The sequence below is a fragment of the Chlorocebus sabaeus genome, chromosome 24, assembly GCF_047675955.1.
Source record: "Chlorocebus sabaeus isolate Y175 chromosome 24, mChlSab1.0.hap1, whole genome shotgun sequence".
NCBI lineage: Eukaryota > Metazoa > Chordata > Mammalia > Primates > Cercopithecidae > Chlorocebus > Chlorocebus sabaeus.
In genome coordinates, this window is record NC_132927.1 from 53,788,239 (window position 1) to 53,808,941 (window position 20,703).

Here is a 20,703-nt window from a genome sequence, read left to right on the forward strand (position 1 = left end):
AAAATTTCTGCTCAAATAGTTGGGAAAATCAAGCAAGGTAACATATGTCAAGGTACTTTATACTGTGGAAACTGTCACACCAGTGTATGCTGTAACTCACCCTATACTCCCCTTTGGGTCTCCCCAGCTCTGGAGCATAGCTTTTGGCAGGTGTGTCTGACAGAGCTGAAAAAGAAGCAGCTGGTTCAGAAGGGCACCATGAATCCTGCTTGTCGTTCCTTCTCTCTACTGCTTCCTTCTCACATTTTTTTGACTTCTGGGCTCCCAATGTTAACTTTGTGGCCAAAAGCAGATCTCCGTTCTTCCCCAAAGACAGCATCCCTAGAAGTCACCTTTGCCCCTGTAGCCAGAATGATTTCTACCTCCTTAGTCAGTATCAGAAAGTTCCTCTAATAATGACAGTAGATGCAGAAGAAAGTTCATCTTGTCATCTAATTACTACCTGTCCCCATAACTCCCCAGACTGTAGCAGATCAGTAACATTTCCCACAGCAATTAAAAGAGGGTTCAATGCCTACCATCAGAAAGGGACTGGAAACTTCCAGGTCTAGTTCTACCTAAAGGTAAAGAACACAAGAGGGAAAAGGTCAACAGTTTAAGTCAGAGCCATCCAGACTTGGTTAAAGACACAATGTATACAGAGCTCTATAATGCAATATAGGAACTTAAGCCGTAAAAAACGTTTTATTCATCTGTAGAAATCTGAAGTGCCATTAAAAAATTGAGCAGGGAGAAAAATTTTTTTAAATTATGGTAAAATGCACGTAACAAAATTTACCATTTTAACCATTTTCAAGTGTATAAGTCAGTAGCATTAAGTACATTCGCGCTGTTGTACAACCATCACCACTATCCGTCTCCAGAACTTTTTCATCATCCCAAACTGAGACTCTCTACCCTTTAACCAACTCTGTACCCTTTAAACAATAACTCTCCTTTCCCTCCGCCCCAGCTCTTGGTAACCACCACTCTACTTTCTGTCTCGAGGAATCTGACTATTCTAGATCATACATAAATGGAGTCATATAATATTTGTCCCTTAGTGCCTTCTTTATTTTATTTAGCATCATGTCCTCAAGGATCATCCATGTTGTGGCATGTATCGGAATGTCATTCTTCTTTAATGCTGAGTAACATTCCACTGCATGTATATGGCACATTTTGTTTATCCATTCATCCACCAATGGACATTTGGGTTGTTTCCATCTTTTGACTATTGTGAATAATGCTTCTATCAACATGGAGGTACAAATACCTATTCAAGTCCCTGCTTTCCATTCTTTTTGATATATACCTAGAAGTAAAATTGCTAGATCATATGTTATTTATTTATTTATTTATTGAGATGGAGTTTTGCTCTGTCACCCAGGCTAGACTGCAGTCATGCAATCTCGATTCACTACAACCTTTGCCTCCCAGGTTCTAGCAATCTGCCTCCCTCAGCCTCCTGAGCAGCTGGGATTACGGACGCCCCCTCATCACGCCCGGCTAATTTTTGTATTTTTAGTAGAAACGGGGTTTCACCATATTGGTAGGCTGGTCTAGAACTCCTGACCTCAGGTGATCCACCCGTCTCGGTCTCCCAAAAGTGCTGGGATTACAGGTGTGAGCCACCATGCCTGGCCAGTTATATGTTAATTCTATGTTTAATTTTTTTTTTTAAAAACCGCCATACTGTCTTCCACGGTGGCTGCACCATTTGGCATTCCTACCAACAAGGTTTTCTAATAGCAATGTGCAAGGAGTAGGGAGGAATTTTGATCCAGGCAAATTTCTTCAGTACCAGTCACACGGTTAATGTCAATTTCATTCATCGTGTTCTAGAAAACCAGTCCAACCCCTCTGCATTTCTCTCATTTCTCCTGCTCCTGACACCCAGCTGCCAGCTCCAATGAGAATGCTTTATCCTTCAATAATCTTTTTCTTACAAAGTAGATGAAAATTATGGCCTAAGATTTTTCTGAAAAAAGAGAAGGAGGACTTCCCTGTCTCTTTAAGCATATCTCTTTACCTCTAAAAAAGCTGCTCAGGGAGTAGGTAGAAGTAGGCTTAGGTAGTTGTGCATAGGAGGAGAAGCTGTTTCGGCTCTTTAGCTGTTCACGCCCCTCATGGCTGGAGCTACTATTACCAGCAGTCTCTTTGATGGACCATGAGATACCTGTGAGATAGTAAGAACTACATCAGCAATTCTCATCCACAATAAATCCTTGACATCCAACATTCAACAAACTCTAAAAGCTTTTCACCAGAAGCCCTGGTCCCTTGGCCAACTTGGGGCAAGGAGAAAAGATAGAATCAAATAGAATAATCAGCAGAAAAATGGACCAAGGACATGAATAAGTGGATCACAGAAAAGAAAATTCAAATGGCTCTTAAACATATGAAAAGATGCTTAACCTCACTCTTTTTTTTCCTTTTTCTTTTTTTTTTTTTTTTTTGAGACAGGGTCTCACTACGTTGCCGGATCTCTGGAGTACAGTGACTATTCACAATCATATCTCACAATCATGTCTCACATCAGCCTCAACTCCCGGCCTCAAGCAATTCATCACCACCACCTCCAGAGGCACACACCACCTGCCCCCAGCTTTGCTAAGAGTACTACAAATTAAAAATATAATGAGAAACCATTAGTCCCCTCTAAGATGGGGAAAGATCCAAAAGCTTGATAATACCCTGTGTTGGCCAGGCTATAGGGAAACTGGAACCCTCCTCCACTGCTGGTGGTAGTACGAATTGGTACAACTTCTGTAGAGGTCAATTTGGCGATATCTACCCAATACAGATGCAAACATCCTATGTGAGTAATTCCACTCTAAGAATTGCTCTTTCGTTTATTCATCTAGGGTCAGAATACAAAGTCACTGATAGAAATATAAAGAGCAAAAGACTGAAAAATCTAAAATTCAACAGTGGGCTGGCTAAATAAATGATGGTAAATCCATACAATACTATGCTGCTATTTAAAAAAAGAAAGAGAAAATGAGAACACCCTTTATATACTGACATAGAAAGATCTCCAAGCTATATTAACACATAAAAAGAGCAAGGTATGAAGTATGCTACTGCTTGCATAACAAAGGGATGAGAATACATGTTTCTATATACATTTCCAAATGCAAAAAGAGTCTTTAGATGAATACAAAGGAACCAAGCAGCAACGATTGTTTTTTGGGAGGGCAGGAACTGAAAACTGAGAAGATACATAACAATATGGAACGGAAACTTTTCACTGTATACCTTTAATTTTTAAAAATCTTTAGTCATGTTATAGTATGGCCTATTTTTAAAAAACTTTTAATTAAAAATATTTCTTAAAAATCAGATGTGGTAGGCCGGGCACGGTGGCTCATGCCTGTAATCCTAGCACTCTGGGAGGCCAAGGCGGGTGGATCACAAGGTCAGGAGATCGAGACCATCCTGGCTAACATGGTGAAACTCCGTCTCTACTAAAAATACAAAAACTTAGCTGGGTGTAGTGGTGCGCGCCTGTAATCCCAGCTACTCAGGAGGCTGGGGCAAGAGAATCGCTTGAACCCGGGAGGCGGAGGTTGCAGTGAGCCAAGATCATCATGTCATTGCACTGCAGTCTGGGTGACAGAGCGAGATTCCATCTCAAAAAAAAAAAAAAAAAAAAAAATCAGATGTGGGCCAGGGACGGTGGCTCATACCTATAATCCCAGCACTTTAGGAGGCCAAGGCAGGCAGATCACTTGAGGTCAGGAGTTCGAGACCAGCTTGGCCAACAGGGTAAAACTCCATCTCTACTAAAAATACAAAAATTAGCCACGCATGGTGGTTGGTGCCTTTAATCCCAGTTACTAGGGAGGCTGAAGCATGAGAATTGCTTGAACCTCGGAGGCGGAGGTTGCAGTGAGCCAAGATTGCACCATTGCACTCCAGATTAGGCAACAGAGTAAGACTCCATCTAAAAAAAAAAAAAAAAAAAAATTCAAATGGACTTTGAAAAAGTATTAAGTACACAGCTAAGCAGTGAGACTGGGTGGGTAAGGAAGTCCGTTCTGTCAATCAGTTATGAGTATACTGAGTTAAGTCAGTAGTTCCCAAATATGGCTACAAATTAGAATCACCTGCAGTGTTTATTAAAACTTGAGAGCCCCCCCCCTACTCCGCAGAAGACCTAATGAACAGAATCTCTGGGATAAAGCCTAGGAGTATGTCATTTTAACAAGCACCCCGAATGAGAATGAAATAGCCAGTCAAGCCTCAACCCCTGAAGGTTGAGGCTATATGGCCATCTGGGAACGCCTGCTGGATTTCCCAAGCATCTTCTCCTGGAGTTCAGTTTCCAGATGTATGCTCATCTGAAAATAGTCTTACCTCATTCCCTCTCCGCACCGGCACTGAAGAGACAAACAAGCAGAGCCTTCATTAGTGATAAGAATCCTGGACATCTATCCCCGCCTCTTCTACTTACTTCCCACAGGTTCCCCACTCCAGCTGACTCGCTCCAGGTCATCATCATCATCATCATCCACGAAGTCTCGGAGGCTGTTCACCGCCCGCTTGGACTCCTTTAACTGCAGAGGGACACAAGGCTAGGGCGCTCAGGCAATCATCATTCCCCACCTCTCTTCCGACAATCAAGAAGGCTGAGGAATTGGGGCCTGAAGGTGGCCAACGCTCACCCTGTGCAATCGAAAGCCTAGCATACTAGATATTTGCCAAGAAAACAAACTGATTTTTAGCCAACACTACAGTCCAGTGGTAAAAGAATTAGGAGGAATCAAAGTCACTTTTGAATTCTCATCATATTCCTGGCAGTGACTTGCTATGTAAACCTGAGTGAATTTATTCACCTCTCTAAAAATAAATGTTTCCCCAACTGCAAAATAGACACAACAAAAATAAATCCTCCAATCCAGTTCATCTTTCAAAAATAAAAAATATATATCACATGAATAAAAGACTTGAGGTTCTTTAAAAAGAAAAAAAAACTGAAAGGAAGAAATCGTCTTAAAAAGGTAAAGTAAAAAAGGCAGTGAGCTGGATTTTACAATCCTTCTGGCTCTTTCCTGAGCCTAATGAAGACATGGTCAAAGGCCAAGTTACCCAGACTGCAAGAGGAAGGAATTTTAGAGTGGCACTGTGGAAAAGAGTACAAACTTCAGCAGTTGACCTACCTGTGAAAGCTCATCATCTTCATCGTCAAAGGTGAAAGCCTTGAACTTGGAGCTGTTCCAATACTCCTCCTCATCACCCTTTGTCCGATTCATCTACAGTGACAGGAAGACATACATCGTCTCTTTCTGGGTCTCTCCCTAAAGAGTTGCAAAGCTTTAACTGCTCCCCAAAATCAAGGATGCAGAAAAGGATCTGGTAAAACAAATATTGAACCTGTCATATAAAACCACATTCTTGGGTCTCCAACTGATCAAATCATACTTCTAATCTTCTAATTACCCAGAAGTAGTCATCCATTCTTAGAGCATCCACTTTGTCCAGGGCACTCTCTCAGGTGTTGTAAGGTATATTAAAAAGTGCCAGAGACTGGGTGCAGTGGCTCAGGCTTTTAATCCCAGCAATTTGGGAGGCCGAGGCGGGCAGATCGCCTGAGGTCAGGAGTTCGAGATCAGCCTGATCAACATGGAGAAACCCCGTCTCCACTAAAAATACAAAATTAGCCAGGCATGGTGGTGCATGCCTGTAATCCCAGCTACTCAGGAGGCTAAGGCAGGAGAATCGCTTGAACCCGGGAGGCGGAGGTTGCGGTGAGCCGAGATTGCACCATTGCACTTCAGCCTGGGCAACAAGAGCAAAACTCCATCTCAAAAAAAAAAAAAAAAAAAAGTGTCAGACATGGTCCCACTTCTGAAGGACCCTACAACACAGCCAGGGCATTCAGCGTAGGTATGTATTAAAAGCAACAGGCAACAGTGCAAGGCAGGCAGATGCTGTAAGAATCTATCACAAAACTTTGCTGAATACACAAGGAAGAGCAATCAAAACATGCACAAAACAGACAAAAATTGCATTCGCATTTTCAACAAATATTTATTGAGCACCATCTCTGGGGCACTGTTCTAGGTTCTGGGAATACCACAGTGTATAAAACTGACAAATATTCCACTCTCATAAATGCCTGAAAGAATGGAAAGCAAAGTAATTAAAAGAAGCCGAACTATTTCACCTAAATCTTCAAATTATGACTATTTGATTAACAACTGTTGGCCAAAATTTGGGAAATGAGGGCATGGCCAAGAAAAGTAAGTACATAAAGAAGTAGTCAAAAGACCACAAGTCCCTGTTATAACTACTATAAAATTCAATTTTGCCCCGCAAAAACAAGTTTTGCCCTAGAATTACAAACTAGGCAGGGCACAGTGGCTCACATCTGTAATCCCAGCACTTTGGGAGACTGAGGTGGGAGGATTGCCTGAGTCCAAGTTCAAGACTAGCCTGGGCAACACAGTAAAACTGTCTCTAAAAAAAAAAATTTTTAAACAAAACAAAAAACTAGCTGGACATGGTGACGTAGTCCCAACTACTTGGGAGGCTGAGGTGGAGGATCACCTGAGCTCGGGAGGTTGAGGCTGCCATGAGTTGAGGTCACACAACTGCACTCCAGCCTGGGTGACAGAGTGAGACCTTCCCTGTCTCTAAATAAGGAAACAGAATTACAAACTAAACTATCAATGCCAACTGGATAAGAATGAAAACTATGATTTAAGCCAAGGACTAGGTACTAAAACTCCCACAGCACCAAAAATAATTGTAAAGGCTAAACAGCATCAAGTTCTAAAAGAACCATTTGCTTTCCCTTTTAATAGCACCTTCATCAATAAGAGCTTGAGAAAAGCCTCATCATGGTAGTCCTGTTGAGGCTTTTGATGGCCCTTAAAGATATTCTACTGTTACTTCCTGACTCTGTTTTCAACTCAGGGGATATAAGGATAGCAAGGGTATTGTGGGAATTTTCTATCTTGTTCCTTCCCACAGCAGACATCGCTAATTGATTTCTACTGGAACAGTGTTGCTTAAAAATCCTTTTCTGTATTTAATTTTAGGGAGATAAACCAAAAATGCTGGCAGACACCATGAAATCATCCCACACAGACACTGTAGTCAGGCAACCTTGAGTTCAAATCCTGGTTTCTCTTAATTCTGAGCAAACTGGATAAATGACTTTACTTTTAAGCCTTGTAGAAAATTATATCCTATCTCACAGGGTTGCAGGGAACACCTATGAAAGTGTCTAGCAGAAAGTAAATACTAAATGTTAATTCCTTTTAATATGGAATATCACACTGACATTTTTCTGTCTTGGTTTCCCCATCTGTAAAATGGGCATAACAGATGACCTACCTTGGAAATGGTTATAAGGAGTAAACCAGTTAATACATGTAAAGTGCTTAGTGCCCGACCCAAAATTAACACTTACTAGTAACTTTTATTATTAATACATCATCATAGTACCTTGGGAAAAGCTAAAAAAGAAAATATTTTTTACCAATCCTAAAAATTAAAAAAAATACAAAAATTCTGAGTGGCCACAAATGCTGAAGATGTGCACAGAACATATAAATGTCTCTGGCACACATGTCAGTTCATAAATCTGTCATTCATTTGATCCTCAGAACAATCTTGTAAAGTAGGCCTGGGAGATTCCATTTCCATGTTACTCACGGGGAAAGTGAGGCACAAAAGAGTTCAGTATCAAAGCCACCTTGTTACGTGCTATTTCAAATTACAATCCAGGCTTTCTGGCTTCTAGACCATTTCTAGTGTCTTGCATGGTCCTTCTACCTATTTTTCACTCTCCAGAAAACTAGAGATCATTCCTTCACTATAATAGTTATCTACAAATAGACATAGAATATGTCTAACAAACACAATAGCCTGCCAGAGGATTTCTGGAAATCTTTTAAACCATGCAATGGCAGTAAACACCTGCCATCAATTTGTATTTATAACGCCAAATGAGAAGCTAGGTTTACTTGACAAGTATAGATAATGATCTAATAGCTCCAGAGTTATAAGTAATCAGGTACAATCTTAAGAGTGACAGGTGCTTCAACATGATTTAAAACACTTCAGAGGTTTATCTTTGTCGTCTCCTGTTTACTCACAGACCACAAGGCAGGGTGAGGGATCTCAGGGGAGAACAGGAACTTTACAAAAGAAAACAGAAGGATCAGCAAGAAAACCACAACATCCTCCCTGCCTCAGAAAACTCCAAAAACCAGCTTCTGAGAAAGTCAGACTTGGTTTCAATTATCTTCCGAGCCAGGAAGATACAGGTGAGGCTTGTGAACTGAGACCAGGGAACATGAGTTAAGCTAGGATGACTCTACGGGTGAACGTCCAGGAAGCCATGGATCTACCGCAGTCGTCAGAGCCCAGCGGATCCCTGGCAGAGTTAAATGCTCTTTCTGAACCAAATGTCCGCTTCCGAACGAATCGTTGGTGCTTACTCGCAGCCCCATTCCCAAGCGTACTCCAGCGCCCAAGGGTCGCCCTGACTGAAAGAAGAGAATCAGGCCTGTGGTCGTAGGGTGTAGGGATGCCTCCTAGAAGAGGGAAAAAAGATGAAGATGCGGAGAGGCTGGACTCAGCCAGATAAGCGACCCAAGGGGCTTGGGACACCCTCACCTCTTACGCACAGAGCCCTCCCTCTCAGGACAGCGTCAGCCTCCGCCGCCGCTGGACCAGCCTCTCTTTTCAGGCTGTGCAGCTTAGAGAAAGGGGCAGAAAGGAATAATCGTGGGGCGGGGAGAAAACGCGAATAAAGAGGCCGCAGGGCATGCTGGAAGTTGTAGTTTCTTCTGCCTCCGCTGTCAGGCGCAGTCCCGATGAACCACAAGGCTTCTTGACTACAGCCCCCAGAAACCCCACGCACTCTGCTAGGTCATTTCCTCTCCCTTCAGGGCGACCTTCCGCGGTTATCCAGCGGGTCACGTAAGAAGACTACAAGTCCCATGAGGCTCAGCAAGGCCGATTTAGGGTCCAGGGAAGCAATGAGACGTGTTCTTTGTTTTCCTATGGGTGAGGAATGGTTGTATGAGCAGTTGGGTTTCGGGACCCTTTTTGGGGAGAACCTGAGGGAGTCCGAAGGAACACTAAATCAGATGGAACCCACGGTGCGGCGAGTTGGGACGGAAGTAGCCGGTGGAAGTGGGGAGGAGCCGGAAGTTAAGAAGGGGAGGGGGTGGAGGGAAAAGCAAGCCAGGAGGTGCTTGCGGCCGCTTCTAGTAGTTTCCAGGCGCTGCCGGGCGGCTGGCACTAAGCGGTCCTGAGGCTGTGGCTGCGGCAGCTCCGGAGCCGGTGGCGCCGCGATAGGAGAGCCGATGGCCAAGTGGGGTGAGGGAGACCCACGCTGGATCGTGGAGGAGCGGGCGGACGCCACCAACGTCAACAACTGGCACTGGTGAGGGCCAGCAAAGCAGGCCGGCCTTGGGAGACCTGCAGCCGGGCCAGGGTTCCAGGGTTCCTGGAACCTCGGACCGGACAGAGCTGGGGCTGAGGTAGCCCTGTCCGGAGATGGGGGCGGGTCCTTCCTGTGGCAGGGGTCCGTAGCCCCAGGCCTCTCCACTCCCCGGCCACCTTCTCAGTGCTTGAGGGGAGGGAGATGGACGTGGAGGGCAGCGCCCCAGAGGAGGGTTGTCAGAGAGACTGGGAGATAACGCCCTGGCTGCTGCATCCAGCCCGAGCAGGGAGGTGCTTACTACACGTGGCCAGAGGAGTCACTGAGACTGGAACCTCCTTTGATTGTGTTGGGAGACAGCTGTGAAAGGCCTAAGGCCAGGGGTCTGTAATTCCTGTTTTGCGGCTTGCAGTAAAATTAAAAGTCATTCATAGGGGACCGCTGCAGCAGTCCCGCGGGAGATTGAGAACGTGTTGTGCAGGTGCTCAGAGCTCAGCTAGCTGCGGCCTCTCACCCGGAACTGTCAGGTCAGGTGTGTTGGAACTCCAGGTTGCCGAGCAGCCGTGGTTTTATAACCTGTCCGTTCTTAAAATACTGCCCCGCTTCATGAAATCTTCCCAAAGTAATGTTTCCTTACTTTTGAATTCCACTGAATTTTGTTCATAATGTTTGTATTGTACCGTTACTTTGTTGCAGCTTTCTTTGCTGTTGTTTTCTCTAATAGTTGATAAGCAGGAAGGCAGATAGTGATGTTTCTTTTCCATATCTCACTTTGTGTTCTGTCTTCTAACATGCAGAGTACTTGACCTAATTTTTGTTGTTTTGAAGCCCTGGTCTTAACGTTTTTGTGGCCATCTAGGGGGCAGTGAATGTGTAGGAAGTTTATAATACAAGTGCGAATCTGATAGGTCAGAACACTGTGCCAGTGAGGTCAGGGTTATTGGTTTAATCCTTTCTGGGCCTTTTAGCTAAGTACTATTCTTCCATGGTCCAGTCTGTGTTCCTGATCAGAGCAATATGTGCAGTTTTCCACTTGGTCAAATGGGGGCGCCATGTTAAAGTATCAAGTATTCTCCAGCACCATCATGCCGAGAAAGGAGAGCATAATTTTCCATTGAGTTTATACTATTCTCTACAGCAACTGTCTTTGTTGACAGTGTGCAACCCCTTGTCTTCCTAAAAAAGGGTGACATGTTTGTGGACATACTGGAGTGGGACTGGGAGTTTTTGTGTTCCCTTCAAACTATTTGTCAGGCCTCCTTTAACCTCATATTCTCTTGCATAGAGCAGTATATCCTCCATTTGACTGCTAGTTCATAGCTTTGTTTCTGCTTTGCAGGACGGAGAGAGATGCTTCAAATTGGTCCACGGATAAGCTGAAAACACTGTTCCTGGCAGTGCAGGTTCAAAATGAAGAAGGCAAATGTGAGGTGACGGAAGTGAGTAAGCTTGATGGAGAGGCATCCATTAATAATCGCAAAGGGAAACTTATCTTCTTTTATGAATGGAGCGTCAAACTAAACTGGACAGGTAAGTCTAAGCTGGGCTGTCAGAGAGATTAACTGTGTTTTGTTTAACCTGTTAAGTAGCTGGAGAGAACAGTTTTGAGGAGTTACAAACGTTGAAGGGAGAAGACAGATGTTGCTGCTTTGGAGTCCTATGTAAAGCAGTATTGGGTACTGAAATTGCTTTGCCATTACGGGATGCTAAATGGATTTCCTCTCTCTGGGTCTCATCAGTCCCACCCATGAAGTGGCTGGGCCACTGCATCTTTGGGCCTTGGTCTTTGTTGGAACACCTAAGGTGATATTTCTTCAGACTAGCTACATGTATCTTGTGAGTGATTTAAAAGGAGGAAGGAGGTTTGTTTTTTTTGTTGTTTTGTTTTTTTTTTGGTCTTGATCTTTTTTTTTTTACTCTCCTCAGTGTGACTCTAACAAATTAAAATGAAACTTGTGTATGACAGTAATTTGGGGCTGTTTTATCTCTCTTCTAGTTTTGTGTCCCTTCTATATTTCTGTATGACATTAGGAAAAAATTGAGGCCATGCATATGCCCGTTTTGGACAGTCCTGACTGTCGAGAGCCTGAATGTAAAAAGGCAGTAAAGTTAAAGGAGTATGAGATAGCTACTGGCTGGGTATGAGGCAAGGCATGAAATTTGTGCTTTGATAAACATTTCTGAAGTGAATAGTCATAAAGAAGGGTGAAAGTAGATTTATCTGTCCTTGATTTTTGTTAATTTGTTTTTAAAGTACACTTGAAGCATAGTAGTATGGAAGGAATCTTTGGTGTCATCTTGCCCAGACCTCTTTTTTTTTTTTTTTTTTTGAGATGGAGTTTCACTCTTGTCGCCCAGGCTGGAGTGCAGTGGCGCGATCTCTGCTCACTGCAACCTCCACTTCCTGGGCTCAACCAATTTTCCTGCCTCAGCCTCCCAAGTAGGATTACAGGTGCCCGCCACCACGCCCGGCTAATTTTGTGTTTTTATTAGAGACAGGTTTCACCATGTTAGTCAGGCTGGTCTCGAACTGTGTCTGGCCGACACTTTTTTTTAAAATGTAAGCACTAAAAATTGGTAGCATAGTTTTGTGCACATTAAATGGTAAGAAATAGATAAATACAGGCCAGGCGCGGTGGTTCACGCGTGTAATCCCAGCACTTTGGGAGGCCAGGGCGGGCGGATCATGAGGTCAGGAGATTGAGACCATCCTGGCTGACACAGTGAAACCCCGTCTCTACTAAAAATACAAAAAATTAGCCGGGCGTGGTGGCGCGTGCCTATAGTCCCAGCTACCCGGGAGGCAGAGGCAGGAGAGCTGCTTGAACCCAGGAGGTGGAGGTTGCAGTGAGCTGAGATCGCACCATTGCACTCCAGCCTGGGCAACAGACTGAGACTCCATCTCAAAAGAAAATAAATAAATAAATAAATACTACAGTAAATATGGTGCTTTACCATTAAAAAGACCTGAAGGTTACTTGTGAAAGTGGGCATCAGAGCCAGGCACGGTGGCTCACGCCTGTAATCTCAGCACTTTGGGAGACTGAGGCAAGTGGATCAAGGTCAGGAATTGGAGACACACCTGGCCAACATGGTGAAACCCCGTCTCTACTAAAAAATACAAGAATTAGCCGGGCATGGTAGCACGCACCTATAATCCCAGCTACTTGGGAGGCTGAGGCAGAAGAATTGCTTGAACCTGGGAGGTGGAGGTTACAGTGAGCCGAGATCGTGCCACTGCACTCCAGCCTGAGTGACAGAGCAAGACTGTCTTGGGGGGAAGAAAGTGGGCATCAGAAGGGTTGCAGCTTGAGGACTACTTTGGAATGGTAGAAGGAGAGTCATCTACAATCATAAGGAACATTACACTAGATGAGGATGGGTATGGCTCACAATACACGCTGTAAACCGAGGTCATTGGCAGATAGGTGTTTGAGATATGTGTGTTTTATGTATCCTCTCTAGTTGGGTGAGGCTTTCCGTATTCACCTAGTGTTTCTCATGGATGGAGTCACATATAAGCAAATGTGAACTTCTCATTATAATCAAATTGCTCCCTAATATCTCAGTTGCACTGAAATAAATTGATATTTTCAAAAGAAGTTTCTAGCAGAACTACTGGCTTTTGACCCAAGTTCTCATGGTGTAACTCATGCTAGTACCAATAACATAGTTGGTTTCCAGTAACCTGGTGAGGAAAAGACATTTCTTTTGGGGGTGCGGGTGTTGATTGCATCTGGCATGTGGCATTCTCAGAATAAAGAGGATCAGTTCAGCCATCCAAAAGCAGCAGAAGTGAGGTCGCAGTTAGGACCCTGGAGCAGAGACCTTTCCTGCCTAGGAGTGGACTAATGACATTGCATTGGTTTTGACAGGTACTTCTAAGTCAGGAGTACAGTACAAAGGACATGTGGAGATCCCCAATTTGTCTGATGAAAACAGCGTGGATGAAGTAGAGGTTCGTGCTTCCTAACTCCTAATCCGAGTCCTCTATATCCTCTTATTCTCAGATGAGAAAAGTGACCTGTCATTGAGGATTCATAGCGCAGGCTTGGTCCAAGCGTTCAGAACCCAAGTCTGCAGATACTTTGCTAGGCGTGTGGTGCCACTGGAAACTTCCAGAGCAATTTGCACTTTAATTTCTTCACTTTAGCTAGTGACATGGGTTCTAACTAACATTAGCCATTTGACAGAGAGGTCTCAAGAAGGAACACTAATGGGGATTGTACGAATATCGCAGTACTCATGCATTTCCTTTGGAAATGTCAGCAGTTACGTGATTGCTCAGCCCCCACATTCCATAATGAGGGTGCCCCTCAAGTTATTTACCACCTACTTCTCATCTTTCACTCAGATTAGTGTGAGCCTTGCCAAAGATGAGCCTGACACAAATCTCGTGGCCTTAATGAAGGAAGAAGGGGTGAAACTTCTCAGAGAAGCAATGGGAATTTACATCAGCACCCTCAAAACAGGTATCCCTTAAGTAGTTCTATATGCCTTAAGGAGGTAGTTTCCACCTGTTAGACTGTGGTTAAGGGCCTGGACAGTCCTTTCTTTGGCAGATGGGTAAAGATTTGTGGGGAGGGGGCTTATTTCATCTTAAAGTCAGTCCATAAGCTCGGAGTAAGGGAAAGATCTGGAGCTGTGTTGTCTAATACTGACAGTTGAGCATTTGAGACGTGGTTAGACCAAACCGAGATGTGCTGTGAGGGCCAGGCACAGTGGCTCACACTTGTAATCCCAGCACCGTTGGAGGCTGAGGTGGGCTGATTGCCTGAGCTCAGGAATTCGAGACCAGCCTGGGCAACATGCCGTCCTACAAAAAATACAAAAATTAGCTGGATGCAGTGGTTGGCGCCTGTAGTCCCAGCTACTGGGGAGGCTGAGGTGGGAGAGTGGCTTGAGCCCAGGAGGCAGGGAGGTTGCATTGAGCTAGCTGAGATCATGCCTCTGCACTCCAGCCTGGATGACCAAAAAACACAAGAGATGTGCTGTGAGTATAAATTACACTATGGGCTGGGTGCGGTGGCTCACGCCTATAATCTCAGCACTTTGGGAGGCCGAGTTGGGCGAATCACTTGAGGTCGAGAGTTCAAGACCAGCCTGACCAACATGGAGAAACCCCATCTCTACTAAAAATACAAAATTAGCCGGGCGTGGTGGCACATGCCTGTAATCCCAGCTACTTAAGAGGTTGAGGCAGGAGAATTGCTTGAACCTGGGAGATGGAGGTGGCGATGAGTCGAGAACATGCCATTGCACTCCAGCCTGGGCGACAGAGGGAGACTCCGTCTCAAAAACAAATTATATTTGAGGCTCACATTATATTTCTAATGGACAGCGCTAATCTAAAGACTTGGCAGCGCGGGACTCATTACTTAAATACAGTCTGGACTATCTTTGATATGCATTCTCCAGGGATATTTAGATGGTTAGAATAGAAGTCAGTTCAGCTTTCCCCTGGGATTCCATTTCTGCCAGTGTGTTCTGATCTTGGTGTTGGAATGTGTATAATAACCATCAAAGAAGATGATAGAAGGTGATAGACACCTTTTTGGGGAGGACCAGTACTCCAGTGCCATAACTAGTTGTGGCTTTTCTACAGAGGTAAGGCAGAGTGGAGGAAAGACACTAACCATGCATCCATGGGTGCTGGGTAGATTACCTACTCTTGAAGTCATCAAAGTGCCACAGCGTTCATGCCATCCTTCCATAGTAGACCTCACATGCACTTAATATGTTATAATGTTTCCAGTTGCAGTCAGGAGGATAAGCTTTTAAAAATAATCCCAGTGGCCGGGCGCGGTGGCTCATGCCTGTAATCCCAGCACTTTGGGAGGCTAAGGCCAGTGGATCACGAGGTCAGGAGATCAAGACCATTCTCGCCAACATGGTGAAACCCCATCTCTACTAAAAATACAAATATTAGCCGGGCATGGTGGCGCTTGCCTATAATCCCAGCTACTCAGGAGGCTGAGGCAGGAGAATAGCTTGAACCAGGGAGTTGGAGATTGCAGTGAGCTGAGATTGCGCCACTGTACTCCAGCCTGGCAACAGAGCAAGACTCCATCTTAAAAAAAAAAAAAAAAAAGATAATCCCAGTGAACATACTATATTCTATAGCATATACCCTGATACCAGTCTGGCATAGACCAAAAGTAAAGATGTAAAAATAGCCTCTTCCTTTTCTGGTCATAACCTCATTCTGTAGTAGGATGGCTATGTTTGTCAAGCTGTAATGAAACTCCAGATCTCAGCTACTAAGAAATAACTTCCATGAGCTGGAATTTTATCTTTTCAGAGTTCACCCAGGGCATGATCTTACCTACAGTGAATGGAGAGTCAGTAGACCCAGTGGGGCAGCCAGCACTGAAAACTGAGGAGCGCAAGGTAAATGGTTTTCCCCAGGGTGGGAGACTGTCTGCAAAGGAACTTGAGAGACCGCCTTCTTAATTCCACATGTCAGCTCTTTGTGTCCCTAACCTCTAAGCCAGAGCAGCTTGTGATCTGCTCATGGTGCTTTTTTAGAGTCCCTGCAATACGCATTCATTCACCCATCTTTAACCTGGTTTTAGTTTGTTTATCGCAGACCCCTAGAGCAAGTAGAAGCTATCAGACAGTTAAAAGTCTGACTCTTGATTGCATTTAGCACCAATTAGGAGGTTATGAACAAAGGATGATCTTCATCTATATAAGTCTTCAGCCTAATTGGTATGTTGATATCTCAGACTTTGATTTTAGAGGTCCCATCAGGAAATGGAGTTACATCCCTGTCTTCACCCAGTCTCTCCAGTTTACAGGGCGAGCAAGTACTTTATCTGGAGATGGAAGTTTGTGGTTCAAGCTCAGCACTTGGTTTAGAGCCCTGTTGCTCTTTTGTCAGCATAGTAAAGTGGATACTCTGGAAGTGGGGAGAAAACTGCTTCCAGCTATTTAAGCATAGAAATTGTTTGAGAATTACACTGAGCTCTTAAAAAATATCTCAATGATTTGATTTGTTATTTGACTATCAGGGTCTTCCTTATAAAGTGGTTATTTTTACTGGGAATTGAGGATGTTTCCAGAAACATTACCCTCATGACTAAAACACCTACACACTCAAATTCCCTTCAAACCCCTTGGAATAATTAGCCTCGGAGGTGAAAATTTTTATGAGAATGAATGGTACAACTGTCTCTGAAGCCACGCTGATGGAGGTTGTATCATTACTCTGTACTGACTGTTTTCACTGCCACTTTCACAGGCTAAGCCTGCTCCTTCAAAAACCCAGGCCAGACCTGTTGGAGTCAAAATCCCCACTTGTAAGATCACTCTTAAGGAAACCTTCCTGACGTCACCAGAGGAGCTCTATAGAGTGTTTACCACCCAAGAGGTAAGTCAGTCTTGTCCTTCAGGCCTCGCGCCATCTGCCACGAGCGTGCAGAAGAGGTGCCCACAGCTGGAGCCATGAGGCCTTCATCAAAGTGAAGTTTCCCTCCCTCTATTCTTTTATTTTTTTTTTTGAGACGAAGTCTCGCTCTGTCACCCGCCCAAGCTGGAGTGCAGTGGCGCGATCTCAGCTCACTGCAACCTCTGCCTGCCAGGTTCAAGCGATTCTCCTGCCTCAGCATCCCAAACAGCTGGTACTATAGGCGCACGCCATCACGCCCAGCGAATTTTTATATTTTTTAGTAGAGATGGGGTTTCACCATATTTTTTAGTAGAGATGGGCTGATCTCAAACTCCTGACCTCAAGTGATCTGCCCACACCTCAGCCTCCTAAAGTGCTGGGATTACAGGCGCAAACCACTGTGCCCAGCCATATTTATTTATTTTAAAAACAAAAGACCTGGTCTTGCTATGTTGCCCAGACTAGCCTTGAACTCCTGGGCTCAAGCGATCCTCCTTCCTCAGCCTCCTGAGTAACTGGGATTACAGGTGCACATTACCATGCCTGTTCTAGTTTTGGGTCATACAAGTAGAAATCACTGAGTGAATCTTATCAGAAAAGTGAATGGCCATTCTTGGTTACTCTGTAGCACAAAAGAATTCCTGGCTTCTTTCTGTTGCACAGCTGACTTGTACCATTCTGCTGCTACAGTGTGGAGTTGAGAAACATGACTGTATTCAGCTTTATTATCTGATAGTAAAGGTGGTTAGGATACGTGAAAGTTCTCACATACTCTAGGACAAAATTCCAAGATCTTATTTTTTAAACAAAAATGCAAATACAGCCATAAATTAAGAGGTACCATGTAGTATATGGGTGTTAGTATGTCTGTGTGCCTGCACTCAAAATACTCTCATGATAGTTCTGTCCCCCTTAGAAAACCAAGAACGGTGAAACCCCGTCTCTACTAAAAAATACAAAAAACTAGCCGGGCGAGGTGGCGGGCGCCTGTAGTCCCAGCTACTCGGGAGGCTGAGGCCGGAGAATGGCGTGAACCCGGGAGGCGGAGCTTGCAGTGAGCTGAGATCCGGCCACTGCACTCCAGCCTGGGCGACAGAGCTACACTCCGCCTCAAAAAAAAAAAAAAGAAAACCAAGAACTGGAGAAGCAGTTAAACGGACACAGACTTCAGTTGAATCTCTTCTTCCAAACTAGCTAAAGTTTTCAGAGTTTTAAAATACTTTTGTATAGGAGGATTCCTGACATTTTTAACCTTCTGTTCCTTTTTAATTTTTTACCATGTATTTGTATTACCTACTTAAAAAAATAGTAAAGCCTTTTTAAAAGTAAAAGTGGCACTGTTGAGTAATCGAACACAGCAAAATGATACTGATTTGATATATATGGAGTAGGCCAGGCACAGTGGCTCACACCTCTAATCCCAGCACTTTGGGAGGCTGAGGCCGATGAATTGCTTGAGCCCAGGAGTTTGAGACTTGTCTGGCCAACATGGTGAAGCCATCTATACAAAAAATACAGAAATTAGCTGGTGTGGTGGTACATACCTATAGTCCCAGCTCCTCAGGAGGCTGGGGTGGAAGGATCACCTAAGCTTAGGAGGTTGGGGCTACAGTGAGCCATGATCATGCCACTGCACTTTGGCCTGGGCAACAGAGCGAGACCCATCTCAAAAACAAAATAAAAGGGCTGGGCACGGTGGCTCACGCCTATAATCCCAGCACTTTGGGAGGTCGAGGCCGGTGGATCTGGAGGTCAGGAGTTCAAGACCAGTCTGGCCAAGATGGTGAAACCCCGTCTGTACTAAAAAAACAAAAAATTAGCCGGCGTGGTGGCACATGCCTGTAATCCCGGCTACTCCGGAGGCTGAGGCAGAGAATTGCTTAAAACCTGGACAGGCGGAGGTTGCAGTGAGCTGAGATCATGCCACTGCACTCCAGCCTGGGTGACAGAGTGAGACTCCGTCTCAGAAAAAGAAAAAAAAAAGATGTATGGCATAGATCTACTTTGGGACACGTTCTCAGAAATGAAAATAGAAGTCTCAAACATTTACTTGAGAATTTTCTTTCATAAGCTCATTCTCATATCGTTCTGAACCATATACTATTTCAAATAAATAAAAGTAAATGGGTCCAAAGTAATGGCATCATCGGATCAGAAAGAATTCCCGAAGTCAAGTCCTGGCTGGTAGTAGAACAGAATAGAGGGACACCTTGGACCCAGCTGTGGGGCAGACTGGCGGAAATGAGAGTTGAGACATGCAGCCTTAAGCTGGCATTTGTCCCCGGGTCCCACTGAGAGCCATGTATCTTCTGCCTCTTTTTTTTTTTCCTGCAGCTGGTGCAGGCCTTTACCCATGCTCCCGCAACATTAGAAGCAGACAGAGGTGGAAAGTTCCACATGGTAGATGGCAACGTTTCTGGGGAATTTACTGATCTGGTAAGTACCTGCTGGCCCTAGACTTGGGTTGTTGTGTCTGTCTGGTCAGCTGAGTGACATTTCTCTTGTTTCTCAACTCTGTAGGTAAAGTTTAAGGCTTTAATATCTTTGGTTAATAAAACATTTTGTTTTTCCAAAAAAGGCTGTGATTTGAAGTCTCTTGCAAGTAATACAATTGCACAGACGGTGGACTCCATATGAAGGGCAGATGACTGATCCTAGCTAGGACTGGGTCCGTTGTAGTATATAATGTAGACTGAGCTGTTTGATTATTTTAGGTCCCTGAGAAACATATTGTGATGAAGTGGAGGTTTAAATCTTGGCCAGAGGGTAAGTAAACATATATATTGCCATTACCCCCAGAACTTTTTCTCTTTGCTGTAGTTTTTTTTTTTTTTTTTTTTTTTTTTTTTTTTTTTGCTTTATTTTTTGGAAACAGGGTCTCACTGTCACCCAGGCTAGAATACAGTGGCATAATCACAGCTAACTGCAGCCTTAACCTCCCAGACCCAAACGATCCTCCTGCTTCAGCTTCCCAAGTAGCTGAGACTACGTGTACCACCACACCAGCTTTTTTTTTTTTTTTAATTACATTTTTTGTAGAGATGGGGTCCCACTACATTGCCCAGGCTAGTCTCGAACTCCTGGGCTCAAGTGATCCTCCTGCCTCAGCCTCCCAAAGTACTGGGATTACAGGTTGCCCAAGTAGCTGGGATTACAGGCGCGTGCCACTACACGCAGCTAAGTTTTGTAATTTTAGTAGAGATGGGGTTTCACCATGTTAGCCAGGCTGGTCTGGAACTCCTGGCCTCTGGTGATCCGCCCATCTCAGTCTCCCAAAGTGCTGAGATTACAGGTACGAACCACCACACCCAGCCAGGATGCCCCAGTCTTAAACTCAGATGGAAACCCTAGATATGAAACCCCATCCCCTCTGCCTTTCCCAGGGCACTTTGCCACCATCACCTTGACCTTCATCGACAAGAATGGAGAGACTGAGCTGTGCATGGAAGGTCGAGGCATCCCTGCTCCTGAGGAAGAGCGGACGCGGCAGGGCTGGCAGCGGTACTACTTTGAGGGCATTAAACAGACCTTTGGCTATGGCGCACGCTTATTTTAGGGCCAGCGGCAGGGGACTTCAGCCTCCTGGATACTTCAGTCCAGCCCTCTCCTGACTGGGACTTGCAACTCACAGGATTGCATCGTCCCAGCCGCTAACTTGGGGCCAGGGCCCCTCCCCTCCACATATACCTTGGGTTTGTGCATGTTTTCTTCTGGGTGGGTTCAGAGGGCAATTTCTCTTTTATGTGTACATATGCTAAATAAACATAATTTAAAAAACATGCGTGTCTGGAACCTGTGTTGATTGAGTGGCTGGTATTGAGAGCTCCCTCAAAGGTTCTGAATTCAGTAAAGGACGGGGTGGATGGCCTTGTCTCTGTTCTGGATAAGTGTGGGTAATTAAGAGGCACAGCACCTGCTTCTCACTACC

The 20,703-nt window shown here is 44.6% G+C and overlaps 2 protein-coding genes across 7 annotated transcripts in view; one reads left to right on the forward strand and one right to left on the reverse strand.

Moving 5' to 3' along the window:
• The window catches only part of VIPAS39 (VPS33B interacting protein, apical-basolateral polarity regulator, spe-39 homolog), a 31,106-nt gene extending 22,386 nt beyond the window's left edge, over positions 1 to 8,720 (reverse strand). For 2 of the 6 annotated variants that reach the window (XM_007987407.3, XM_007987409.3), the window contains exons 1-7: positions 8,614 to 8,707; positions 8,436 to 8,531; positions 5,145 to 5,237; positions 4,439 to 4,541; positions 2,012 to 2,158; positions 519 to 557; positions 101 to 165 (exon numbers count right to left, since the gene is read on the reverse strand). In XM_007987407.3, coding sequence (XP_007985598.2) covers positions 101 to 165; positions 519 to 557; positions 2,012 to 2,158; positions 4,439 to 4,541; positions 5,145 to 5,237; positions 8,436 to 8,447 — 459 coding nt within the window. In that variant the 5' untranslated portion in view covers positions 8,448 to 8,531; positions 8,614 to 8,707. Of the gene's footprint in view, positions 1 to 100; positions 166 to 518; positions 558 to 2,011; positions 2,159 to 4,438; positions 4,542 to 5,144; positions 5,238 to 8,435; positions 8,532 to 8,613 lie in introns of all 6 variants that reach the window. The other 4 variants (XM_073011198.1, XM_007987408.3, XM_007987410.3 and 1 more) reach the window with 3 other exon arrangements.
• Positions 8,721 to 9,160: 440 nt separating this feature from the next.
• Positions 9,161 to 20,554, forward strand: AHSA1 (activator of HSP90 ATPase activity 1). The gene is made up of 9 exons (XM_007987406.3): positions 9,161 to 9,388; positions 10,725 to 10,915; positions 13,261 to 13,343; positions 13,740 to 13,857; positions 15,687 to 15,775; positions 16,629 to 16,757; positions 19,110 to 19,211; positions 19,490 to 19,541; positions 20,159 to 20,554. The coding sequence occupies exons 1-9, from the start codon at positions 9,309 to 9,311 to the stop codon at positions 20,329 to 20,331; spliced, it is 1,017 nt and encodes a 338-aa protein (XP_007985597.1). The 5' UTR covers positions 9,161 to 9,308; the 3' UTR covers positions 20,332 to 20,554.
• Positions 20,555 to 20,703: the final 149 nt, after the last annotated feature.

What these genes read in the sequence shown, in the direction of transcription:
- AHSA1 (XM_007987406.3), top strand. Translation starts at nt 9,309, where the DNA reads ATGGCCAAGTGGGGTGAGGGAGACCCACGCTGGATCGTGGAGGAGCGG. An exon ending in CATCAGCACCCTCAAAACAG is followed by an intron (nt 13,858 to 15,686) that starts GTATCCCTTAAG and finishes TTATCTTTTCAG; the next exon opens with AGTTCACCCAGGGCATGATC. An exon ending in TGAAAACTGAGGAGCGCAAG is followed by an intron (nt 15,776 to 16,628) that starts GTAAATGGTTTT and finishes CCACTTTCACAG; the next exon opens with GCTAAGCCTGCTCCTTCAAA.